General features: G+C 42.1%; 2 protein-coding genes across 35 annotated transcripts in view; both read right to left on the bottom strand.

The window, feature by feature from the left end:
* The window catches only part of ADSL (adenylosuccinate lyase), a 44,091-nt gene extending 29,062 nt beyond the window's left edge, over nt 1-15,029 (bottom strand). For 2 of the 3 annotated variants that reach the window (XM_082309920.1, XM_082309919.1), the window contains exon 1: nt 915-1,127. In XM_082309920.1, the coding sequence (XP_082166046.1) occupies nt 915-1,070 (156 nt within the window). In that variant the 5' untranslated portion in view covers nt 1,071-1,127. Of the gene's footprint in view, nt 1-914; nt 1,128-14,943 lie in introns of those variants that run through there. The other variant, XM_082309921.1, reaches the window with a different exon arrangement.
* A 46-nt stretch (nt 15,030-15,075) lies between these two features.
* TNRC6B (trinucleotide repeat containing adaptor 6B) overlaps nt 15,076-19,952 on the bottom strand; it is a 134,602-nt gene continuing 129,725 nt past the window's right edge. For 23 of the 32 annotated variants that reach the window (XM_082309895.1, XM_082309906.1, XM_082309884.1 and 20 more), the window contains 4 exons: nt 18,909-19,229; nt 18,438-18,508; nt 16,433-16,572; nt 15,076-15,467 (listed from right to left, as the gene is read on the bottom strand). In XM_082309895.1, coding sequence (XP_082166021.1) covers nt 15,077-15,467; nt 16,433-16,572; nt 18,438-18,508; nt 18,909-19,229 — 923 coding nt within the window. In that variant the 3' untranslated portion in view covers nt 15,076. The remainder of the gene's footprint in view (nt 15,468-16,432; nt 16,573-18,437; nt 18,509-18,908; nt 19,230-19,952) is intronic. The other 9 variants (XM_082309905.1, XM_082309880.1, XM_082309889.1 and 6 more) reach the window with 2 other exon arrangements.

Here is a 19,952-nt window from a genome sequence, read left to right as displayed (position 1 = left end):
CAACAGCTTGCAATCATACGGACATACTCTCAGTTGCTGCTTTCTCATGGCTGAATTGATACCAATCTTTTGTGCTATCAGGTTTTTTGTGTGAAGCCCGCCTGGCCCGTCAGAAACACGGTAAGCATTTCTGGGGCGAGTGTTCAGCTCGCTTTGGCCAAAAGTTAACTTATCTCAGAAATAAGGGCTATCTAAAACCAACTGGCTGCAGATGAGCGGGGTGGTCCAGTTTGGCACAGACTGACAGCAACCTGATTGAACAAGAGAGCAGGTCTCATCAGTCACGCCTCCTGAAAAGTAAACAGTCAAGGACCAGAGAAGGACACTAATGTTTGCTCAGAAGGCAACACACCCCCCCGAAAAAAAACCCTGCTTAGCAAAGCTTTTACAAAACTGATTTCGCAAAGAAGGCAAAAGTACAAGGGGGAGGGTACGAGGCAGGAAGAGGCGATTTGCCGCGGGGTGACAGGTACGTGGCGCATTGCGTGCAGGGGGTCGGGCGCGGCCGGGCTCGCACGCTGCCCCCCCGCCCCAGGAGGCGGAGGGCCGCCCGGGGCGCGCTCCGGCCCGCCTTCGCCCGCTCACCCCCGGCGGGCCTAGGCCGCTGCTCGGTCTCCCGTTTCCCAAGGGCAGCTCCGGGAAGGGACGACGGGCGGTGGCCGCTGGTTCCCGCGCCGCAGACACCCAACGGGCGACGCGGGCAAAGGGGCGGCGGGCGGCGAGCTGCTCCAACAGCCCCCGCCGGCACCCGGCCCCCCGCCAGAGCCCTGACGGGTCACCCCAGGGAAGCGGGACGGGGCGTGAAGACGCTCCGCCGCGGCAATTCCGCCGCCCGGGCCCAGCCCTCGTCCCTCGCCAGGGCACGGAGGCGGCTCCGGGCCGCTCTCCCCTCAGCAGCCCCGTCCCGCCGTTACCTTCTCAGCCTGGGCGAGGTAGAGCCAGAGGCGGCGCCAGGTGCCGAACTTCTTCCTCTCGCTGAAGTTGAAGCCCATCTCGGCGCTGGCGTATCGCGACACCAGCGGAGAGCGGTAGCGCGCCAGCGCGTCCTCCTCGGCTGCGGGGGTCGCCATGGCGGCAGCGGGGGGCGACGGAGCGATCGCGGCCGCCCGGGGCCGGGCGCCCGCCGGCGGCGCGGGATAAGGGCGGGCGGCGGCCCCGCCCCGCCGTCGCGAGGAGCCCCCGCCCCCGGCGGCGGAATGCGGCGCCGCGGGCCCGGCGCGGGGGAGGCGGCGCCCCCCGGCGGGAGGAGGCCGCGCGCGCGGGGCGGCGGGAGGGGAGATGGCGGCGGCGCGCGGGGCGGACAAACGTGCGGAAACCGGGGGCGTTAAATGCTTAGCAGCCAAACACATTTATTAGTCTTTTTCTTTTTTTTTTTTTTTTTCCAGGAACCCAAAAATATTTTGTAGTTATAATGTAAGCAACTGAGTTGCACATAATACAATCATATCTTTCAAAAAAATAAAAATAAAATAAAAACAAAAAAGCTGTTTAAAAGCCCAAAAAAACCTTCAGAAAACTTATATAAGTATTACACCATCTCTCAGTTTCAATGAAATGACGACGACTTAATTCCTTATTACTCTTAACGTGTCACACTCCAATAAATCATCACCCTTTTGTTTGTTTGTTTTTTCTTTTTTTTCTTTTTTTTTCTTTTTTTTTTTTTTTCTTTTTTTCTAAATCCAGCATGAGAAATACAGTACCTGCTATGGCAAAAATACACGTAAAATGCAACATTTCAGCTTATTTGTACATTAGTAGAGTTTAAACATTTTATTGTTGTTTTTTTTTTTTTTTTTCTTTTTAAGTGAACCAGTGATTTTAAGTACCACTATACTAAAAGTAAAATAAAAATATAGAAAAGGAGGAGAAGGGGGGCAGCCAGCCATACGAGAGCACCTTCTAAAGTGCTGAGTTTCTGTGTCCATGGAAAACCCTTAGCAAGTTCAAACGTCTGAGAGCATACGGGATGGAAATTAAGACAAAAACCTGGATATGCAAGACATTGTGTTGTCTCCTCTACATTCTCCCCATTTGTCCTGTATGTTTCTCTACTGCACACTAGAGAAGGAGGGGAGAAAAGGGAGCTACGGTGAGAGTTTAGTAAAGGAAGCCATTTCAAGTATAAGAAAAAATAAAACACTTCTAGGTAACTTGCAAGTAGCATCAATATACACACAGCCACTATTTTTATTATTACAATGTCTGCTTCTGGGGGACAGTGTTTCAGGCAAGAGGACTTTAGCTGTACCTTCCTGTTACCTATTTATGTGCAAAGTAGAAAAGCTGCCTTTTCTAATCCAGCCATTTCGGACATCGCTGATTTGCTGTTCTGCAACCTCCTCCCTCCATTTTGTACGGAGAGAGAAAGGTGGCATTATTTTACCAAGAAGACTAGATGAAATGAATCTATTTCTCCATTCCTCTTCCAGACACACCCTTCTCCCATTACTTGTTTGCAATGAAGAGAAACTCGCCAAACATCTGATGCCCACCATTAGCCAGTTTCCTGAACAGGTAGAAGGCATTTACCTTTGTAAACATAATCCCTTATGTTTGTGGAACTCAAAGCAGCATTTCGGATCTCCATCCAAGCGGTGGAGATTAAAATAGATCAGAATGCTCCCCCGTCACTGCTTTTCCTCCTCCCCTTCCCTCCCCCCACCCCCAGAAAGATTACATTTGGTTACTTTTGTTAGAAGGTGTTTTTTTTGGTTCTTTGGGGAAAATACTTAGCATTTAATTCAAAGTAAACATTACAGAATTACCATCAGCAGAGTCATACTGCTGTTTGTTCTGCTTCCTAGACGAGAAAGAAAAAGCATCGTGCATCAGATATTCTGCATGTGTTAGACAGGGTGCGGCAGAAATCCAAGATACGTATGTCTGTAAATCCTACAGGTGCACATGCATCATTTCAACTTCTTTCTCTGCAGAATCACTGTATACGCTTCACCGTGAGTACTGGCAAAGATGGAGAGGGTGGCACATGGCAACAGTGGAGAGATGTTCCTAAGGCCACGGGGAGCAATGCAGGACAGAGAGGACCAGGGAGTGTCAGATAGGAAGGTTTCAGGTACAGAAACCATATTCTTGATATTTCAAAGGCCAAATTCCAAAAGGCATGGGCTCATATGCACATCCCTGAGACGCACATCCAAGAAAGAAGAAACAGCGACCATGTGATTGGAGAGGGGAGAAAGTAGCAGAGGTTCCCTGACAGCTGTGGGATTCACCCAACGAAGACCTCTTCCCCCACCACCCTCCCAGAGACGCTCTGGGAGAGCTGTAAGGCATATACACAAGCAGCATCTACTATCGTTCCCTCTGTTCCTACGTTTTATTGGGAGGTGATGGCTTCTGTATATCATGGACAAAGAGACACTGCATTTGAAGCGTCACTGGTAACACACTGAAGTTAATTCAGGGAAGGAAACGGGAAGCTACTCTGCCCTTCATCCCTGGAGCAGCAGCATAAAGTGGCAACGTTCTTCATATTACAGTCCCCTCTCTGGAACTACACACCACCACCTCCCCTTCCTGATGGCAGGAAAAGATGTGTCCACTTGAAGGACGACATTACCAAAAACTCTATTTAAATGCAGGGATAACTACACAAACTGATTCTGATTTGGTGATGTGGTGAAAGAAGCAGCAAGCTCAAAGTACTTCAGTCAAGTTTGAAGCTTATCTAAAAGTACGTGTGACCTGTATCAACACTGGCATAACTAGATAAGGTAGAGCAGGAGAAGGAAACTGGCATAAAGACAGAGGAGGAGTATGAGTAACTGAATCTCCATCAACTTCTGTTATTTAGGATCTGAGTGTCTGATGGCTTTAATCATTAAAAAAAAAGTTATCTCCCTCTACACAAGCAAACAATGTAAAAAGAATGAGTGATCTTGCTGTAAAAACCTCGTAATACTTCTATCATGCTTTTTATCTTTAAAGCACTTTACAAACATTTACTAGTTGATCCTCACAAAACCCCTGTGAGGTAGGTAAGTATTATTATCACCCCCACTTTACAGATGAAAAAACAAAGGCAAAGAAATTAAATGACTTGCCCAAGCCAAGGGAAGAGTAAGGGCCAATGTTAAAATTCAGGAGTTCCAGGCTTCTGGTCCTGTGCTCAAAACTACTAGTTCAAACATCTTTTTAGATAGGAGATTAACAGATGGAAATAAAAGCCCATTAAGTTTAGAAGAAAAGGTAAGATTTAAAAGGTTACATCAGAAGGGGAAACGTACCAACGAGGTATTTTAGTAAGTTTAAACTTCAGATTTTTCTTTTTTTTTTTTTTTTCTTTTCCTTTCTTTTAAAGGCAATCTGACAGAGTGGAACCCTGATAAGATCACATCTGCAAGGCAGGCACAGATGCGAGAGTGATCATCAAGTCTATTACTTATTACAGTACTGTGAACGTCAACAAAAATAAAATTGCTGCATGAAAACACTGAATACAGGCAGGATAATCTCTCAGTTTATGATATTACATCTAAGATAATGCCAAGGATAATGCAGGTACCATGGTACACCATGGACAAAGGAAAAAGTCAAGTCAAAGGGTCCCTATTAAGATGACGAAGAGGGCAGCGAGACCTACATTTTTCTGAGGAGACTGCTCCTGGAAGCTCAGCAAGCTTCAAGGAACACACATAATTCACAATGACTGCATTTTGGAGATGTGAGGAAGTGAATCCTTTTTTTATGACCATTATGATACCACCTTATAGTATAAAAGGATCATTTCTTTTAAATAGAGGGCCTTGTCTACACATCAGTCTACACACCCTGAAATTTCACACACTGCCAACATTAATGCTACGTCACCAGCAGTAACACCAGACAACAAAGCACTGGTAGCTGCTGATGTTGAAAAAACGCAGTCCTCACAGTCATGCTTTGATAAGCACTAGAAAGTAAGTACCACTTCCACCACCTTGTCCACAGCTGTGCTGCCACTGTATGAGCCCTGCCACAAATGGCAGCAAAGAAAATCTTAGGGAGAAGAAAGCGTAGACATCAAGAACCAGCTGTGTTCCAATTCTCCTGGAAGAGCAAAAGGACTGCTGTAATGGAAAACAAGTAGTAAATCCAAAAAAGACAGTGCCTGTGGCACTGTGTTTCCTGAGCTTGACAAGGGCCAGAACACAGGAGGCGGTAGATAGTTCCCCAGGTAGAGCCGGTGTCCCATTCGCCCTATTGGCCCTGGGTTAACACTGCACGGCTAGAATTCACAATCCTGCACAAGGTCTAGAGATGATTTTGTTTTGCAGTCAACATTAGTTTTCCAAATCTCTGCCCAGTTACCTAATGGCCAGCTTCTGAAAAAGAGAAGTTCTTAGCAACTCCTTTTTATTTCCAAGTAATCATCTCCCCACTTCCCCAAACTATAATGGATATACCATGGACACAGAAACTCCTAAACAGTTTAGCAAAGCTTTCTTTGTCCCCTACACCCCCTTTGCAGAATGCATAGTTTACAATTCACTTACAAAATAAAGAAGCAATGCTGACCACATATGGGACCTTTTTTTTGAAAAAAAGAACAAACAACCTCTTCTTAAGTTCAGTATCAAAATTCACATTTGCATAATAATACATTTCAAGGCCATTAGAGAGGAATGAGAGCGAAGCAAAGAAAACTGCAGAGTCTCTCCTCTCTTTGTCTTCCTGAATAGAGCTGAGGGATCCCACTAGAGTTTCTTTTCAGGGTGGGAATTATGACGGGCTACAGCAACAGCTCTTGCTCTTGTACACCTCATGTTTTGGGTGGGACGAAGAGGTGAATTATTAGAAAAAAAAACAAATGGAAGGAGACACTGCAGATTCCCATGTTTAGCTACAAACAGCTTCGAAGAAACAAAAAATTACTTCAGATTTTTTTCCTTTTAAACACTTCTACCTCACCATTTCAAAAACTCTTTTTTTCTTCTTGTGTAATACCCTGTTCATTAAATGGCAACGTTAAGTGTGCTGGAAGTTGAAGGGTTGAAAAAAAAATTTTCCTGTTTCTCTTATCAGGACACGGACAGAGAGGGTAAAAGTGTGCCTGCACCCACTATTTAACAGAAGCTACAAAACATCATCTTCTCTACATGTATAAATTTGTCTCAAACATCACTGTGTTTTAATTCTCCAGTGCTTACAAAAAAATAAAGCCACACGCACTCACACTCATGCACACAAACGTAAAGAGAAGCCACATAATACATATATAAACTCAACCTGCAACGGCAGACTAGCCTAAAACTATCAACAGCTTCTGTGCATCACATGACAACACCCCTTCGCACCCCCCCACCCCGATCTCTACCACATATGAATACGTATTGTGCAGTGTAGAGACCAGCCCAAAGATGCTGCTTGTCAAAAGAGACCAGTGGGCTGCCATCTCGATGTCTGACCTCTTGAAAGAATAAATTGACCATTGTCTCCCCTCCAGCCCAAGTGGTCTCCTCAATTAGACAGTCACTATACTCACAAAGGCACATTCATAAATACCACATTTAACTTACTGCTTTTAAAAACATAGAAGGAGGAAAACGTTAAGCGCTTATACCCCAACCCATCCCTACTGACCCAGCAAGAAGTATCACAATAACGTATCACTTGGTGAGACCTTACTCTACCTTTAGAAGGTACATATTAAAGAAGTCTTCCAACACCTCTTTTTAAGATTTTTTTTTTTTTTTTTTTTTTGCATAAATGAATGCTTTTTTGTTTTTGGCTTACATATTTTGGAATACAGCACACTCACTATAAAGCTCTGTTGTAAGGCTACCCCCTAAAGTAAGGCTGTTCTACCTTGGCTTGCATTTTCACTTCATTTTGCTTCTTCTCCACACGTCTCCAAAACAAAACAAAAAAACCTACACAGCGCCTTATATAGAAAGGGTAAGCCATATCTGGCAGGGAGCGGGAGGGGAAAGAAAGCACATAATATCATAACCATGTCACTAAAATAGCTATTCTATCAAGCTGTGCAACCTGCTCTTACTGCTCAACAGTAAATGATGAAGAACATGTTCACTTATGGTTGTGTTTCATCTGAAACAGGAGAAGCTTCCACTCTGTCTCAATTAAAAAAACCAAACAGATTAAAAAAAAATGAGGAAGTTAGTTCTGCAAATGCAACAACACACACCAATACCCAAAAGGAGGCATGTAGTGCTCAAGAAAACATTTCTTGCTAAGCACTGCCTCCTCGCATCGTGCATCCATGCAAATTTTTCCAGTCTCTTCTCTTCCCCTCTGCCCACCAGTCAAGAATGTTTGCTGCAAGAATACTTAATGCTGGCTGGCACAATGCATTCTTCCCCTTTTTTTTTTTTTCTTTTCCCCTGGAGTGCTCTGTATTTTTTTTACAGAAAGACTGTCAGTCAAGTCAAAAAACTCTCACTACAAAGTTAACAGGAGCCCTAACACTGCTGAATGTCACCAGTCCCAACTGTCACACATACAGGGCGAAAATGGCTCTTTGCAGAGGGCACTTGATTTGCTAGAAGCTTGCTTATATAGCACAGGATTCTGGGAGACTTTTAGAGAATAGAAACCTTTCCTGCATAGCTTGATGAAAAGCAACACGCATGCAAACCGTGGATGCAAACGGACACTGTCTGCTGCGTGCCACAGATGAAGCTGCATCTATCTTGGCCTGACAATAGTTTTAAAAATAGGCTCCAAACCATCAGGAGCTGTGGCGCTTTTTGTAGCACAGATGAAACCTTAAATCACTTTTCATATAAGGATTAGAAGCTATAGTTACTACATCACAAAGTCTAAAGTCTCACATAACACCACAAAATAGCTATATTTTAAACAGGACCCTGACTCAGTTTTAACAGCAACGTAGACAGACCCTTGAATTCTACTGTAGACAAAGCTCTGCTCAGCGAGTCACTACAAAATGGATCTGTTTCCTACTATCTACTGCAGGGGAACTTTGGTAAAATTCAGCAAACACTGGTATTTACAGTGATGGGACACTTACGCAAAACGTTGTGAGGGACGTGAACTAGCAAGGCTGCTAAAAATCTCCAGTTAGGCTCCTGTCATTTAGCCCAACCAGTAACTCTGCTCCAGCATAACTTTTGCTTTGTGTTTCAGGTTTGGATGTGAATTCAGCACAACAGGGAAACCAGGCTCTGTCTGCATCAGGGAAACTTTACGAATTTCTCCCCATTACTGTTAACACCCTTCAGCCACAGGTGGAAGCCTAGTACTGGAGGTGAAGGAAAAGGAAGAGTTTGGGTTTTAGACATCTGTACTTTGATCACGGCGGGAATGACTGATATGATCTAACAGTATCAGTTTCTAATATTGCAAAATAGTAGCAAATAAACCAGAGAACTTAAATGGTATTTTGTGCAAAATCAATTTAGACAAAGCAACAGAATCTGTGTATGTTGTTTCAGACTCGGAACCAAAGTTGCACTTCAACAGCATTTGTTTGTTTGCTTTTAGAATTCATTTCAACTTAAGTTTTCTTGGCATTACTTTCCTGCCCACAAATACATGCATGCATATTTACAATTAAGAAAGCTGCTTCTGCTAGGGGAACCCTACCTCTTTAGACAGAAAAAAACTACCTTTTACTCAATCAGGACTCATACCCTGAGATGCTAACCATCCACCACAAAACCAGCATTTCAATCCACTGGAGAAACCTGGATGCTAAGGTCACATGATTTACAGTGAATGTGATATATGCAACATAGATGTTTGCTGCACTGGAAATACAACAGGTCCTCATCTGCTACCTTGGCCCTGATCCAGCTAAGGTTTACTTACACAAAGAGCCCTTACCCAGGCAGTACTCACTCATTTAACGTCAGTGGGACTAATCAGGATCACTCCTGATTTCCTGGATCAGCCTTGGCCAAATTTGGCCACCTCAGATACACATACAGTACTCCTCTTAAAGTCAACAGGAAAACAATATGCACAAACAGAATTAGAAGCCTAAGAGGTAAACATAAGAAAGAAGGAAGAATAAAAAAAAAAAAAAAATCTACAGTACTGTTTGGATGCACTACCAAGACACAGTGGAAGATGTGGCAGCATTTTTAGGAAAAAAGAACGGGGGAGAAATTCTAAGGAAAAAATGTTTAGAAATTTCATGGCAGGGAAAAGAAAAGAAAAAAAGAGACCAACTTAATATAGAGGTGGTTATCCCAGCCAGTTTGTTGAAAACATCTTTTTTATATTGCAGAGGAAAAACACACTTGGCTTAATATTCTTGCTCATTACACAAGCCACTTAACTTGAAGCAGAATAAAAAACTTGTAAGAAAAACCTGACACCCTGTGATTGGGAAAAAAACCCAAACCAACAAAAAACCTACTCTCAAGACTGCTGGGCAAGCGTCCAGGTAAAAACATAAAAACACTGGGAAAAGATGGCAAGTCTTCCTAAGTACATGGTATTAAAACTGCTTTCCAAAGTAAATATCAGAGGTCTCAACACAGGTTTCTGAGCTGTACCCCACCTTTTTTTTTTTTTTTTTTGCTTGGTAGACTGTGTTGTCACTGCTAAAATGAAATACTCAAATGGATCAAAGAATTATCAAACCCATTAAAACCTTGTCAGCTTGATACACACTGAAGGGTGGGGTAAGCAAAGTGGCTGGTAAATAATGGATACTTGCTTAGAAGACTGCTAAAATGGATTTTTTTTTTTTTTTTTTTTTTTTTTTTTTTTTTACGAATTAAGCACTGAAGGATTCAAAACCAGGAAGAAAAAAAGAACAGGAATGCTAAAACCACCTGTAAAGTATATATATGTTTAAACTGTATAACCTGCAGAACCAAAAAGAAGAACAAAATGATAAACAGAGTTCTCCTTATCACTCGAGATAGTAAAAAGTGTTTTTCAGTGAAAGATGTTATGTTTGATTTTTATCTGGAAAGAGATGCCCATAATCTAGTCCAAGATGTGCTTTCCCCGCCTCTTTTCCCTACCTTCTTTGTCATTATGTTTAAACAAGATGCTGCCACTGATTCCCTCCCTGGAACAGTTTTGTAAAAGCCCAGAAGTAACCTAACATCAATTCCTGCTGACTTTTCGCTGTTATGAGCTCAAATGGTAGCAGAACATTTACAACATTAAGTGATGGTTGTCCCCAGAAGATGAGTCTGGTTAGCACAATGCTCAGAAATCACTTGCGATGGTTAGGAGTGCCATGACTTAGCCATACTAGCAACATCATGATTAGCTAAAATATAATTTGGAGAGGAACAGAACTGTCAACTGTAGTTGGAAAATAGTAAGATTAATGTGGCTTCAACAATTTAGTAAAACTATCACCGAGGAGACAGTCACTAACATTTGCAGCCCTGCACATTTAGAGAAAGGAGGAGCAGACTGTTGCACTACAACAGATTTGGACCCAGCAGACTGCTGAAACTGCAGACTGCCAACCCTTCAGCAGTCAGTCACAACCCACTTCCAAGTGACTGTCAAGTTCCTGGGCTCTTTTTGACTAAATCCTACAATTTCCTCTCTTTTAGGACACTGCTGATTTGATAAAACACAGCCTCTGGCAAAGCACTCAGAAATTTCCTCCATAAAATAAAAAAAATAAAATAAAATCCCAAACTCCCTAAGTAAACCCTCCTCTACTGGCCCATGACAGGATTTTTTTTTAAAAGGGCATTATTATTATTATAAATGCCTTATTTTCAACACACACGTATACACTCGGATGTACACGCAGCGCAACATGAAAACACTGGGCAACTGATAGGAAAAGGACAGGAATTTGGCATATGATTTTTTTTTTTTTTTAAATAATATCAAGTTATCTCAACTACTGTTATGTAACTGCTTATGCAGCATGCTCTTTTTCCTTAAGAACAGATACATTTATTTCCATGAAGTGGCTATACTGCCTCACACTTTGCCTTGTCTTCCTTCCCTCCCTTCCCCTACTGTAGGGCATGTGGGTGCATGTAGAAAGGCACTAACGCGGTTTTTGTGGTTTAAGCCTAGCCATTTCAGGCAGAGTAAGCCCCTGACCCTTAGAGCTGGGAGAAGCTGGCCATCCCAACACCAAACTCTGAAGTTCACGACTGTAAGCCCTGACAGCCAGCAGCAACAGGGTGAACAGAAGAGTTTAACAGCGATTTCCCTCATATAAAACAAAACAGAAAGACTGGGAGGTGGGGTGGGTGAAGAAAAGCAAGCAGCAAATCTCCAAGCGGGGAATAAAACTGACCAAATAGCTGAAAACAGGAAAGTTGATTTCTGATGTACATATTACTGGAGTTTTTCCATAGTCTCTCCTTTTTCTGTACTGAAAAAGGCAGGATAATAAAACTACTTCATTATTGGGTATTCTGTCAGCACTGGTTTGCTTTAGCACTACTTAGAAGTGGTTTAAAGAAGCACCATAATGTATTTTCTGCTAGTCGTCCTAACTGAGGACTCTTTCAGTTAAACTATACTGCATTTTCATTAGGTTTATAGTTTCACTTTGCTTTTAAAAAGGTGCTTGGAAGAATATTTTTGTTTCATTTCAATTGAGAGGGAACAAAGTGAGATTTCCATTCACACACTTCTCTTCTCCATGCAACTGCACACGTCTGCATGAGTAACAAAGTACTATAAATGATAACCCTTCTTCTCCCACAACTTGTTTAAGATTACAATGAATTTCTGTTGCTGATAGAGAAGTTTTCTTAATGTATTTTAATTTATACAGCCTTTAAAATTCTTGATCCCCCGCTTGACAGTAACATTTGGAGATTTTTTCTTTTTTTCTTTTTCTTTTTATTTATTTTTTTTTTTAGCATTTTTATTTTAAAGTAAAAACTTTCAAACATTTTGAAGATTCAGGAACTTGTAAAAGTTTATCAACAAGAAACAGCCATCTATCTAGGATAAGATAAGGTTAAATAAACCATCTTCAAAAAACTGGCTTCCTACCCTAGAATTCCTGAGAATGCTTGCAAATTTAAAGCAGGAAAATAAAATGTTAAAATAAAAACAAAAACACTGTTAAATGCTCCCAGAGTTAGTCTTCATCTAAAATATATATATGCACTTTTTGGTCTTTTTTTTTTTGTACGTTTTAATTTTTTTCCCTTTAAGCTTACAATGGAAGAACAATTTAGCTTTTCTTTTTAAATATTTCAAATCCCTCATTATGTCTTGTAAACAAGAGGGGCTCTAGCACCCGGCTTTCACCGTAGTATCGCAATGAACTCAACTAGCCCAAAGTGCAGGAAAAGGGACCTTAGGGCAGGTTGGGAGAGAGAAGTGAGGGTGGAACACAGCAATGAACCAGCATCTATATAGCAAATCATGTGACAGAACGGAGACTGGCTTACTCAGGCCAAAGGTGCTTCGCTAGGAAGTACTGCTGGCACAGGACTTTTAAGAACCTGCTCTGCGTGTCCGAGTGTGGCTGGTCTTCAAGCAGGGACTAGCAGAAACAAAGCTTTATGGACGTGTGCACGTGAGGGACACTAGCTAGCAGGAGCTGGAAGAGAGCATTTTGTTTCTTTGTGCATGGTGGGATGAATGAAGGAGGAGACACGACAGAAAAGTATATTCTGAAGGGGCCAGAGTATGCTGCACACTCCAGTTTACTAAACAAATACAAACCTACTCGTACTTTTTGTCACGTAACACTTTGCATACAAATCTACAGGCATGTGTATATGCAGCATTTCCCTCAGTCAGTCTTCCTTGTGACATTGGGTTTACATAGAAAGGGCGAATTAAAAAAAGCCACACAACTCCCTAGCCCTTCCCTCCCACCCCCAGCACGCAGGCATACACACAAACACATGCGCGCGCGCGCACACACACCCACACACCCCCCCCTACATTACTTGAATCTGCTTTCGCTTCTCCCCACCCAACCCATGCTTAGAGTTAAATGTATGAGACATTGTCGTATCCTTCAATGAAAACGCTGAAGAAAGAGACTCCCCTATCCTACCCCCCAGGTAATAAAGCCTGAGCGCTGCTCCCGCTGAGGGCTGGAATGGACAGGTATGTGCTGGTAAAGAATGTCGGCACTTTGTTAGACAGTATAACAGCTGGACACCACCACATGGAAGTCCTAGCACTTACAAAACAAGTACCGGCATCTCTCTTCCCTCTCCCCCCGCCCCCCCCCCCCCCCCCCCGACTTCCCGCTTTGTGTCAAGGGATGTTCCTTCAAGTCTGCTACACCTCTTTTCACAACAACAGGTCTTAAAAGTTTTGTTCCCAGCGCACACGTGCACGCACACACTGGCTATCACTGTGGATTATAGGTCACCCCTATCCTGCCCAGAGTACTACTACACTGATGCTAAAAAAACCCCAAACCTTTCCTTAAATACAGAAATTAAAAAGCAACAGTACAGAAAAAGTAAAAACAAAAAACAAAAAGGTGCAATACTTTTTAAAAAAAAAAAAAAAAAGTCTTTGCTAGTTATATACCTCCCTAAGCAAACCACGTACACAGGAAAAAACACAACACAGAGAAACAAAAGGAAACATTTGAAGTACACACTGGTTTAAGAACATTCGTAAGTAAACGTTTCTGTCAGTGATGGTCTGGCGCTGTAATACACCAAGGCCTGGCACAGGTAACGCTCACCATGAAGGACGCAGAAAGGAGTTAGCTGCATGTGCTTTCAGGAGATGAGGCAGGCCGGCCAGCGATTTGCTGGCACAATTTAGTTTTTGTCAGTTTTAATACAAGCAGTAAATCAATTAAAAGGTTAATTTGGTTGGGCTGGACTTCCAAGATTTTGACGGATTCTTCAAGGAAGAGTATATGGGTGCCTATTTATAGGTTTGGGGGAGAAAAGAAACACACTGGTTTTTTTAAAGGTACTGAAGCTTGTGAGAGACTGGATAAGAACATTTGTCTTAGCCGCACAAAAAATGGCAATGTCTTCTTTCCTCCCCTTTTCCCCTCAATGGAAGAAAAAAAATGGCTTGCATTCTATAACAAACATTCTAGGGTTCACTCAGTACAAAAACCCCACATGCAGACATAAATAAATAAATACACTGCTACTCGAAAGACAACATTAGCTCCCCTCTCACCAAATCCTTTGGATATGGCAGTGTTCTGCTCTACCACAGGGTTAGAACAAGGGCTAGGAAGCAACTACCCACTCAATATGATCTGCAGACTTGAGATAGCACCCTGCTAAAATGAATTTAAAAAAACCTACTGACAAATTTTAATCCAGCCCAACTGGATTCTGCTTCAGCCACAGGGACTCCACCATGCCTGTCTTGTTTTCAGAATCAAGACATGCAGATGGCCAGCCAGCCCGTAGACCATCAGCAATGCAGCGTTTCAAGATTATATATAGAGAGAAAAAAATGCACACACACGAACATGTGCACACGCACTCACACAGAAACAAGCACACGTGGGCAGTTACATGTGCCAGAACACACTGGTACTTATCAACCAGCCAATCACAAAGTGTTGGTTTTTTTGTTTTGTTTGTTTTTTTTTGTTTTGTTTTGTGGTTTTTTTGGTTTTTTTTTTCTTTAATTTTTTAATTTTTTTTTTATTTTTTTTTGTTTTTAAAGTGAGGCTCCGTCAAGTCTTCCCCTCCCCCCCGCCCCTTTTTTCTTTTGAACCCCTCCCCTACCCCAACCCAACATGGTAGACCTAAGGACGGAAACACACCCAGTGCAAACAAAGTTAAAAAGCTATTTTTTCAGTATATATGTTTCTTAGCAACAACTTCCGTATAACATGAAAAAGTGAAAAACTAGAAACTAATTTTTTTAATTTTTTGTGTTTAAATTTAAATGGTATGTGTACTTGCTTCACATTGTCTTTCTAAGTTGGCGTTCATGATTCAAGTATTTCAAGAGTGATATGTTCTCTTTTTGGATTCATATTCCAAACGAAAAAACTGAAGTTATATAAGGGAGGCAACTATGTGCTCAGACAGTCTGTCAATGACCCACCTTTTTTTCTCTCTCCGTTTTCTTTTTTCCTTTTATAAATGTATTTATTGCAAGTTGAAAAAAACGAAAAGGTCAAGTTAGTGCTGCTGCTGTTCCAAAAAAGGTCACGAGGTCAGAGTTGAAAGTTCTAAGTTCAGATTGAATCCGACCCTCCTCCCAGAAGGTCTCCAGGTAGTAAGGGAGCAGGGCTGCCCATTCTGTGTGGATCCTCTACGCTTGGGACCCCCCACAAGCTTGAAGAATAGTTTGGGGGCCCCCACAACGAAGCGCCAGTGAGATCACCCCCACTGCTGCCGCCGCCGCCACCACTGCTCCACTGCCCAAGCCCTGTTGACCCACCAAAGAGATTCAAAGCAGGTCCAACTGGATCTGTCTGGTTCTGTCCTGTCTCCAGGGACTGCCAGCCTGCTGTGGGTGCACTTGGGGTTGCTGCAGGTGTAGGGGGCTGAGCTTGTGCCAGAAAGCGACTAACCTCTTCATCTGTGGCAAACTCAGCCAGGATGGTAGTGTTTCCCAACACGCACCTAGAAGACAAGATACATGAAAAAAAAAAAAAAAAAAAAAATCAGAGCCAGAAGGTAATGGCAAGGGATTCAGAAGGCATGGAAACAACACTATTAAGTGCCCAAACCAAAGCAGATATCAGCATGCTACAACGGAGTGAGCACAGAAAACTAGCTGTTCTTGACAGTGAAACTGACTCAAAGGACAGGAACTTCCATTTTGTAAGGGTGGAAAAAAAAACCCGAACCAAACCAATCAGCCCCCTTTCCCCAACATTCAGTTGTTATGCCTGCCTGCAACAAAACCCTTCTAAATTTAAACTAAGGTCCTGAACATTAACACCAAGAGCAACAGAAGTGCCTATACAGTGTAGCTACAATGGTAAATGCACATATGCCACCTTTCAAACAAAACAGAGGAAGAATAGGCTAAAAGCCTGTGAAATTCAGGATAAGATTAGTATAGTTCAAAAGTTTTCACTGAGTTTAATGGCATACACCACCCCGCCCCCCCCAAGATTTTTGTCTCAAAACCTCTCACATTTTCAAAACATACCAGAGCCACAGTCAGTTCCAAAAAGCTTAAGAACAGGAAACCTAAGATCCACAGCTTTTCAAGCAAGCTATTTCAGGTGTATCTCAAAACTATAGCAGATTCCCACACATTTGGGTTACGCACATAAGAATGATTTTCATCTGAAACAATTCACAAGCTTTTATAAAATGGCCAAAATTGTACAGTAAGGTGCATACTGGTCACAATTCCATCCTATTTGCACCTTTTTAGTTCTGTATGTGCCAGTTTGTGCGAGCAATTAAAGTAACACAAACAGAAGGCATCTTTATTTCTCTTCTTCCTCTGCCAATGAAGGAAAGATTCTCTTCCAACCATGATACTTGAAACGAGTTTCCAAGCATAGCACTGGACAGACTTTTTGTGTTCATGACTAATGTAGTAACCGAGAAGGGACACGGGGATTGCTTACATGTGCAGTGCAGTCTGGGCCTTGGCCGCCTCCTGTTTGGTGTTATATCGGATAAGGGCGGTGCCCTGGGTCAGGTTCAGATGGAATGTCAGCAGTGGGCCATGCTGCATGCAGATCGTCCTCAAGGTTGACCCATCAATCTGAGGAAGAACAGCCAGGACAAAACAGATGTTTGTAACTGTTTCTCCAAATGAGCTTCAAGCCTAACATATCTCAGTAATTAAAAGATAATCTGCTCTCAGAAAGGAAAATGGGTGAAAGCAGTGGGAAGTAAGCAAAGGTGAAAGGATTTAATTTTCAAACAATCAGTATGCCTTGACTTCTCACAATTACAATGGCTTTGCTTTATGGAATAATCCGACTTCTCTTTCCTGCTCACTTGTAGCTTGAGTCCAGTTTTCCCTGTCTCACTGAGTTTCTTAAATTGTCACTATCCTCGTGTTGGCAGGTTTTCCAGTAATTTTATACAACTTGTACTTTCTCACCATCTTCAGCCACTAGGATTTGTACCAAAGGAACCAGAATTTGTTAGTCTCGAGCACTCTGATTTCAGTAGAATTTAGATCAATCAGTATTTAAAAGTTCTTTGCAAAACTGGAAATACTACCTCTACAATGAGGGTTTTTTAAAATTTATTTTGGTGCTTTTTTGTCTTTGTGCTTTATGAAACAGTAAGTCACAGAAACAGGCAGCGATCCTTCTGCCAAACCCAGCAATGTTCATTCCTCCTGAACTAATGTTTTCACAGCAGTTGTTGCCCGCATTCCTTCTGCAGCAGCAACAGCTTGTTACTTACCTCCAGTAACTGCTGTTCTCCAAGGTGTTCTGTACAGACAGATTCCATTCCTGGTACGCCACAGAACAGGCACACACGAATGGGATCCATATGTGCAGATACTTAAGGAAGTGCTACTTTCTTCCTTCTCCCTTCCCCCCCATTATATAATACAACCTCAAATGAGGGAAAAGGAAGTTGTGTGTGGGTACAAATATGGACAAAGTTAAAATAGAGAAACTTGAAATGAAGATACTGTCCCTGAATCCACCTTAACCTTTAGGCTTCCTTCTCTCTAGTGTCCTGACCCACAACAAATAAGAGGAGTTATGGAAGAGACAGTTATAACCTGCTTCTTTCTCTTTTCTATTAACTTAAATGCCTCAAAAATATATTCTTCTTCCATTAAATGACTCCTAAAGCGGTATTAAACTACCTTGCACAAGGGAGCCTTAGAACTGTGCCTCTTCATCACACCACTGCTGTTTCCTTCACATCAAGGAAAATAGTCTTTTCTATTAAAGGAGCACGGTTTGCCATTTTGCGTGATCTGAAGGAGTCCTTAGTCCTTCCTTTCATGTTGATGTTTTCTTAGACTGTAGCAGAAGCATGGTAAATTATCCTGCTGAACAGGGGGCTCTCTGTCTAGACCTCAGGGCGCTGCTGATAATCATATAGTCTTTTCCTAAGCCTTGAACACAGACTAATTGGGATTGCTGAAACCAGGATCTCCACATAATTCGCTCTGAATGGAAGGCAAACTCTGAGAATGCTTGCAGGACTAACCTAACTAGACTGTTCTTGGCAGGAGTGCTGGAAAGATTCTGTGGTTTCACTATGGAAACACCAAAGTGAAAACTGGCAGTTACACCAGCTTTCTTATTGACAACATCCCAAAGAACAGTCTCTTTAACAGCTGTATAAACCATTCCACATTATGGTCATGCAACTTATCTTCACTTCTAAGAAAAATCTTTCTGTTCCAGTAATTTTTTTTGAAACTCTAGGTAACGGAAGGTTATGATGGTCATGTAGCTAAAACTGAACATCTAAAAGTTAGCTGAAGAGATTACAACAGAAAAACCAATCAGACTGCAGCAGAGTTTAGTAGAAACACATCTTGCATATACTGACAAATCTGATGTTAGATTTTATTCAAACAACTGAAGAATACGCAAATCTGTATCTTGATAAAGCAAAGAAATTCTCAGAGACAACAACAAAAAATACCTGTGGAGTGAGATTGTGAAGAACCAGCCAGTAGCTAGGACGAACTGAACCACCATCACTCCAAGTAGATGCTGCAAATTAGAAAACAGAGCAATCAAGACAGATTTGGTACAAAGAAAACCATTTTTCTTTGCAGTCAGATCTTTCAATCTCAGACAAATTTAGCATTATCAGCCCTGCTAACATGTAGTCTAATCTTCAGCCTTGAAAACAAAACCACATCTTTCCTCACATTTCACATCAAGATTCACTTTTTACTAGACTTTATCTTCGAGGAGTTTCCCACCCACAGAGAGCATCTAGTCTTGAAAGGCCCCATACAGTAGGTATTCCCTCCTGGCAGCTCCCAGCCCTCTTCACTTATCCCCTGCAGCAGGACTTGGGATTCCACATGCCACACCCACCAACCTCTCACCCCAATTACTGACAGTAAATTTCCATTTCAAGAAGGAACTTTTTTTTTCCTTTTACCAGACAACTGCAACTTTCTTTCCTCCAAACCATTAGTGCTGTAAAACGTACACTCCTCAGGTCTGATCAATGGTGCTATCAGTTGATTCTTCTCACCAGAGGCAAGCCTTGAGTCCTGTGCCCCCCAGCCCCTGACCGATCGGGATGCTGTGCTGTTCCATGGAGATGATGGTTTGGGGTTGGTCAGGCCAGGAGGCGGGCGGGGCAGCCCTGTAGTGTTCCTTGAGGAAATATGGTTTTTCCACATCTTGTTGGAGAGATGAGTGGGATTGTGTCCTATGGGATCTGGGGACCATGTTGATTTGTAATCACTGAATTTTGCTAGAAGAGTAAATAAATTGTACATATTAGAGAAACTTGAGATTCAACTAGCCTTTAACTGTACTATCACTGTAAACCCTTTGACTGCATTTATATCGGAGACAAGCACAAAACACAGAACCATACAACAGTTAATTTACCACACCAAAAAAAAGCCATGTAACATGTAAGTTAAGCTTAGCTGACAAAAAAAAAAATCCCTAGATCATTTATGATAGTGTAACCAGTCACAGTATGTTCAATTATAAATACGATGAACAGCAACTTTTACGTCCACACTGTATTTCATTTGAGAATTTCTTACAACTTTGGGCACTGCTGACCTTTAATGATACTGAGCCTTCTTCAGTCCATAAACTTGCAGAGAAGTGACGTAAGTATTTACCACTCTTGGTCTACAAACCTAATGCTACCTCCTAAAGATGTCCTCCTATAAGATCAAAGCTTTCTCATGAATCACAGATTTCATAGAGAGTTGACACAACAGTAACACATAAAGAAGGGCACTCAGCTGTGTGACAGCTGCACTTTTAAACAATCTTGATAGCGCATATTCCTTTTTTTACTAGAAAGCATTACCAAATGCCTGTTAGGAGAAGTTAAGACCAATAGTGGATATCCCTAACACATTTCAAGACCTCTTTATAAATGTCCAATAAAAGAGAAAAATTAACACACTCCCCAAAACATCACTATTGGTCATGAATATTTGGGAGCTCTTCC

This window comes from Platalea leucorodia, assembly GCF_965183815.1.
Source record: "Platalea leucorodia genome assembly, chromosome: 4".
Lineage (NCBI taxonomy): Eukaryota > Metazoa > Chordata > Aves > Pelecaniformes > Threskiornithidae > Platalea > Platalea leucorodia.
Note: the sequence above shows the minus strand (reverse complement) of the source record. Positions and strands in the feature narration are given on the sequence as shown.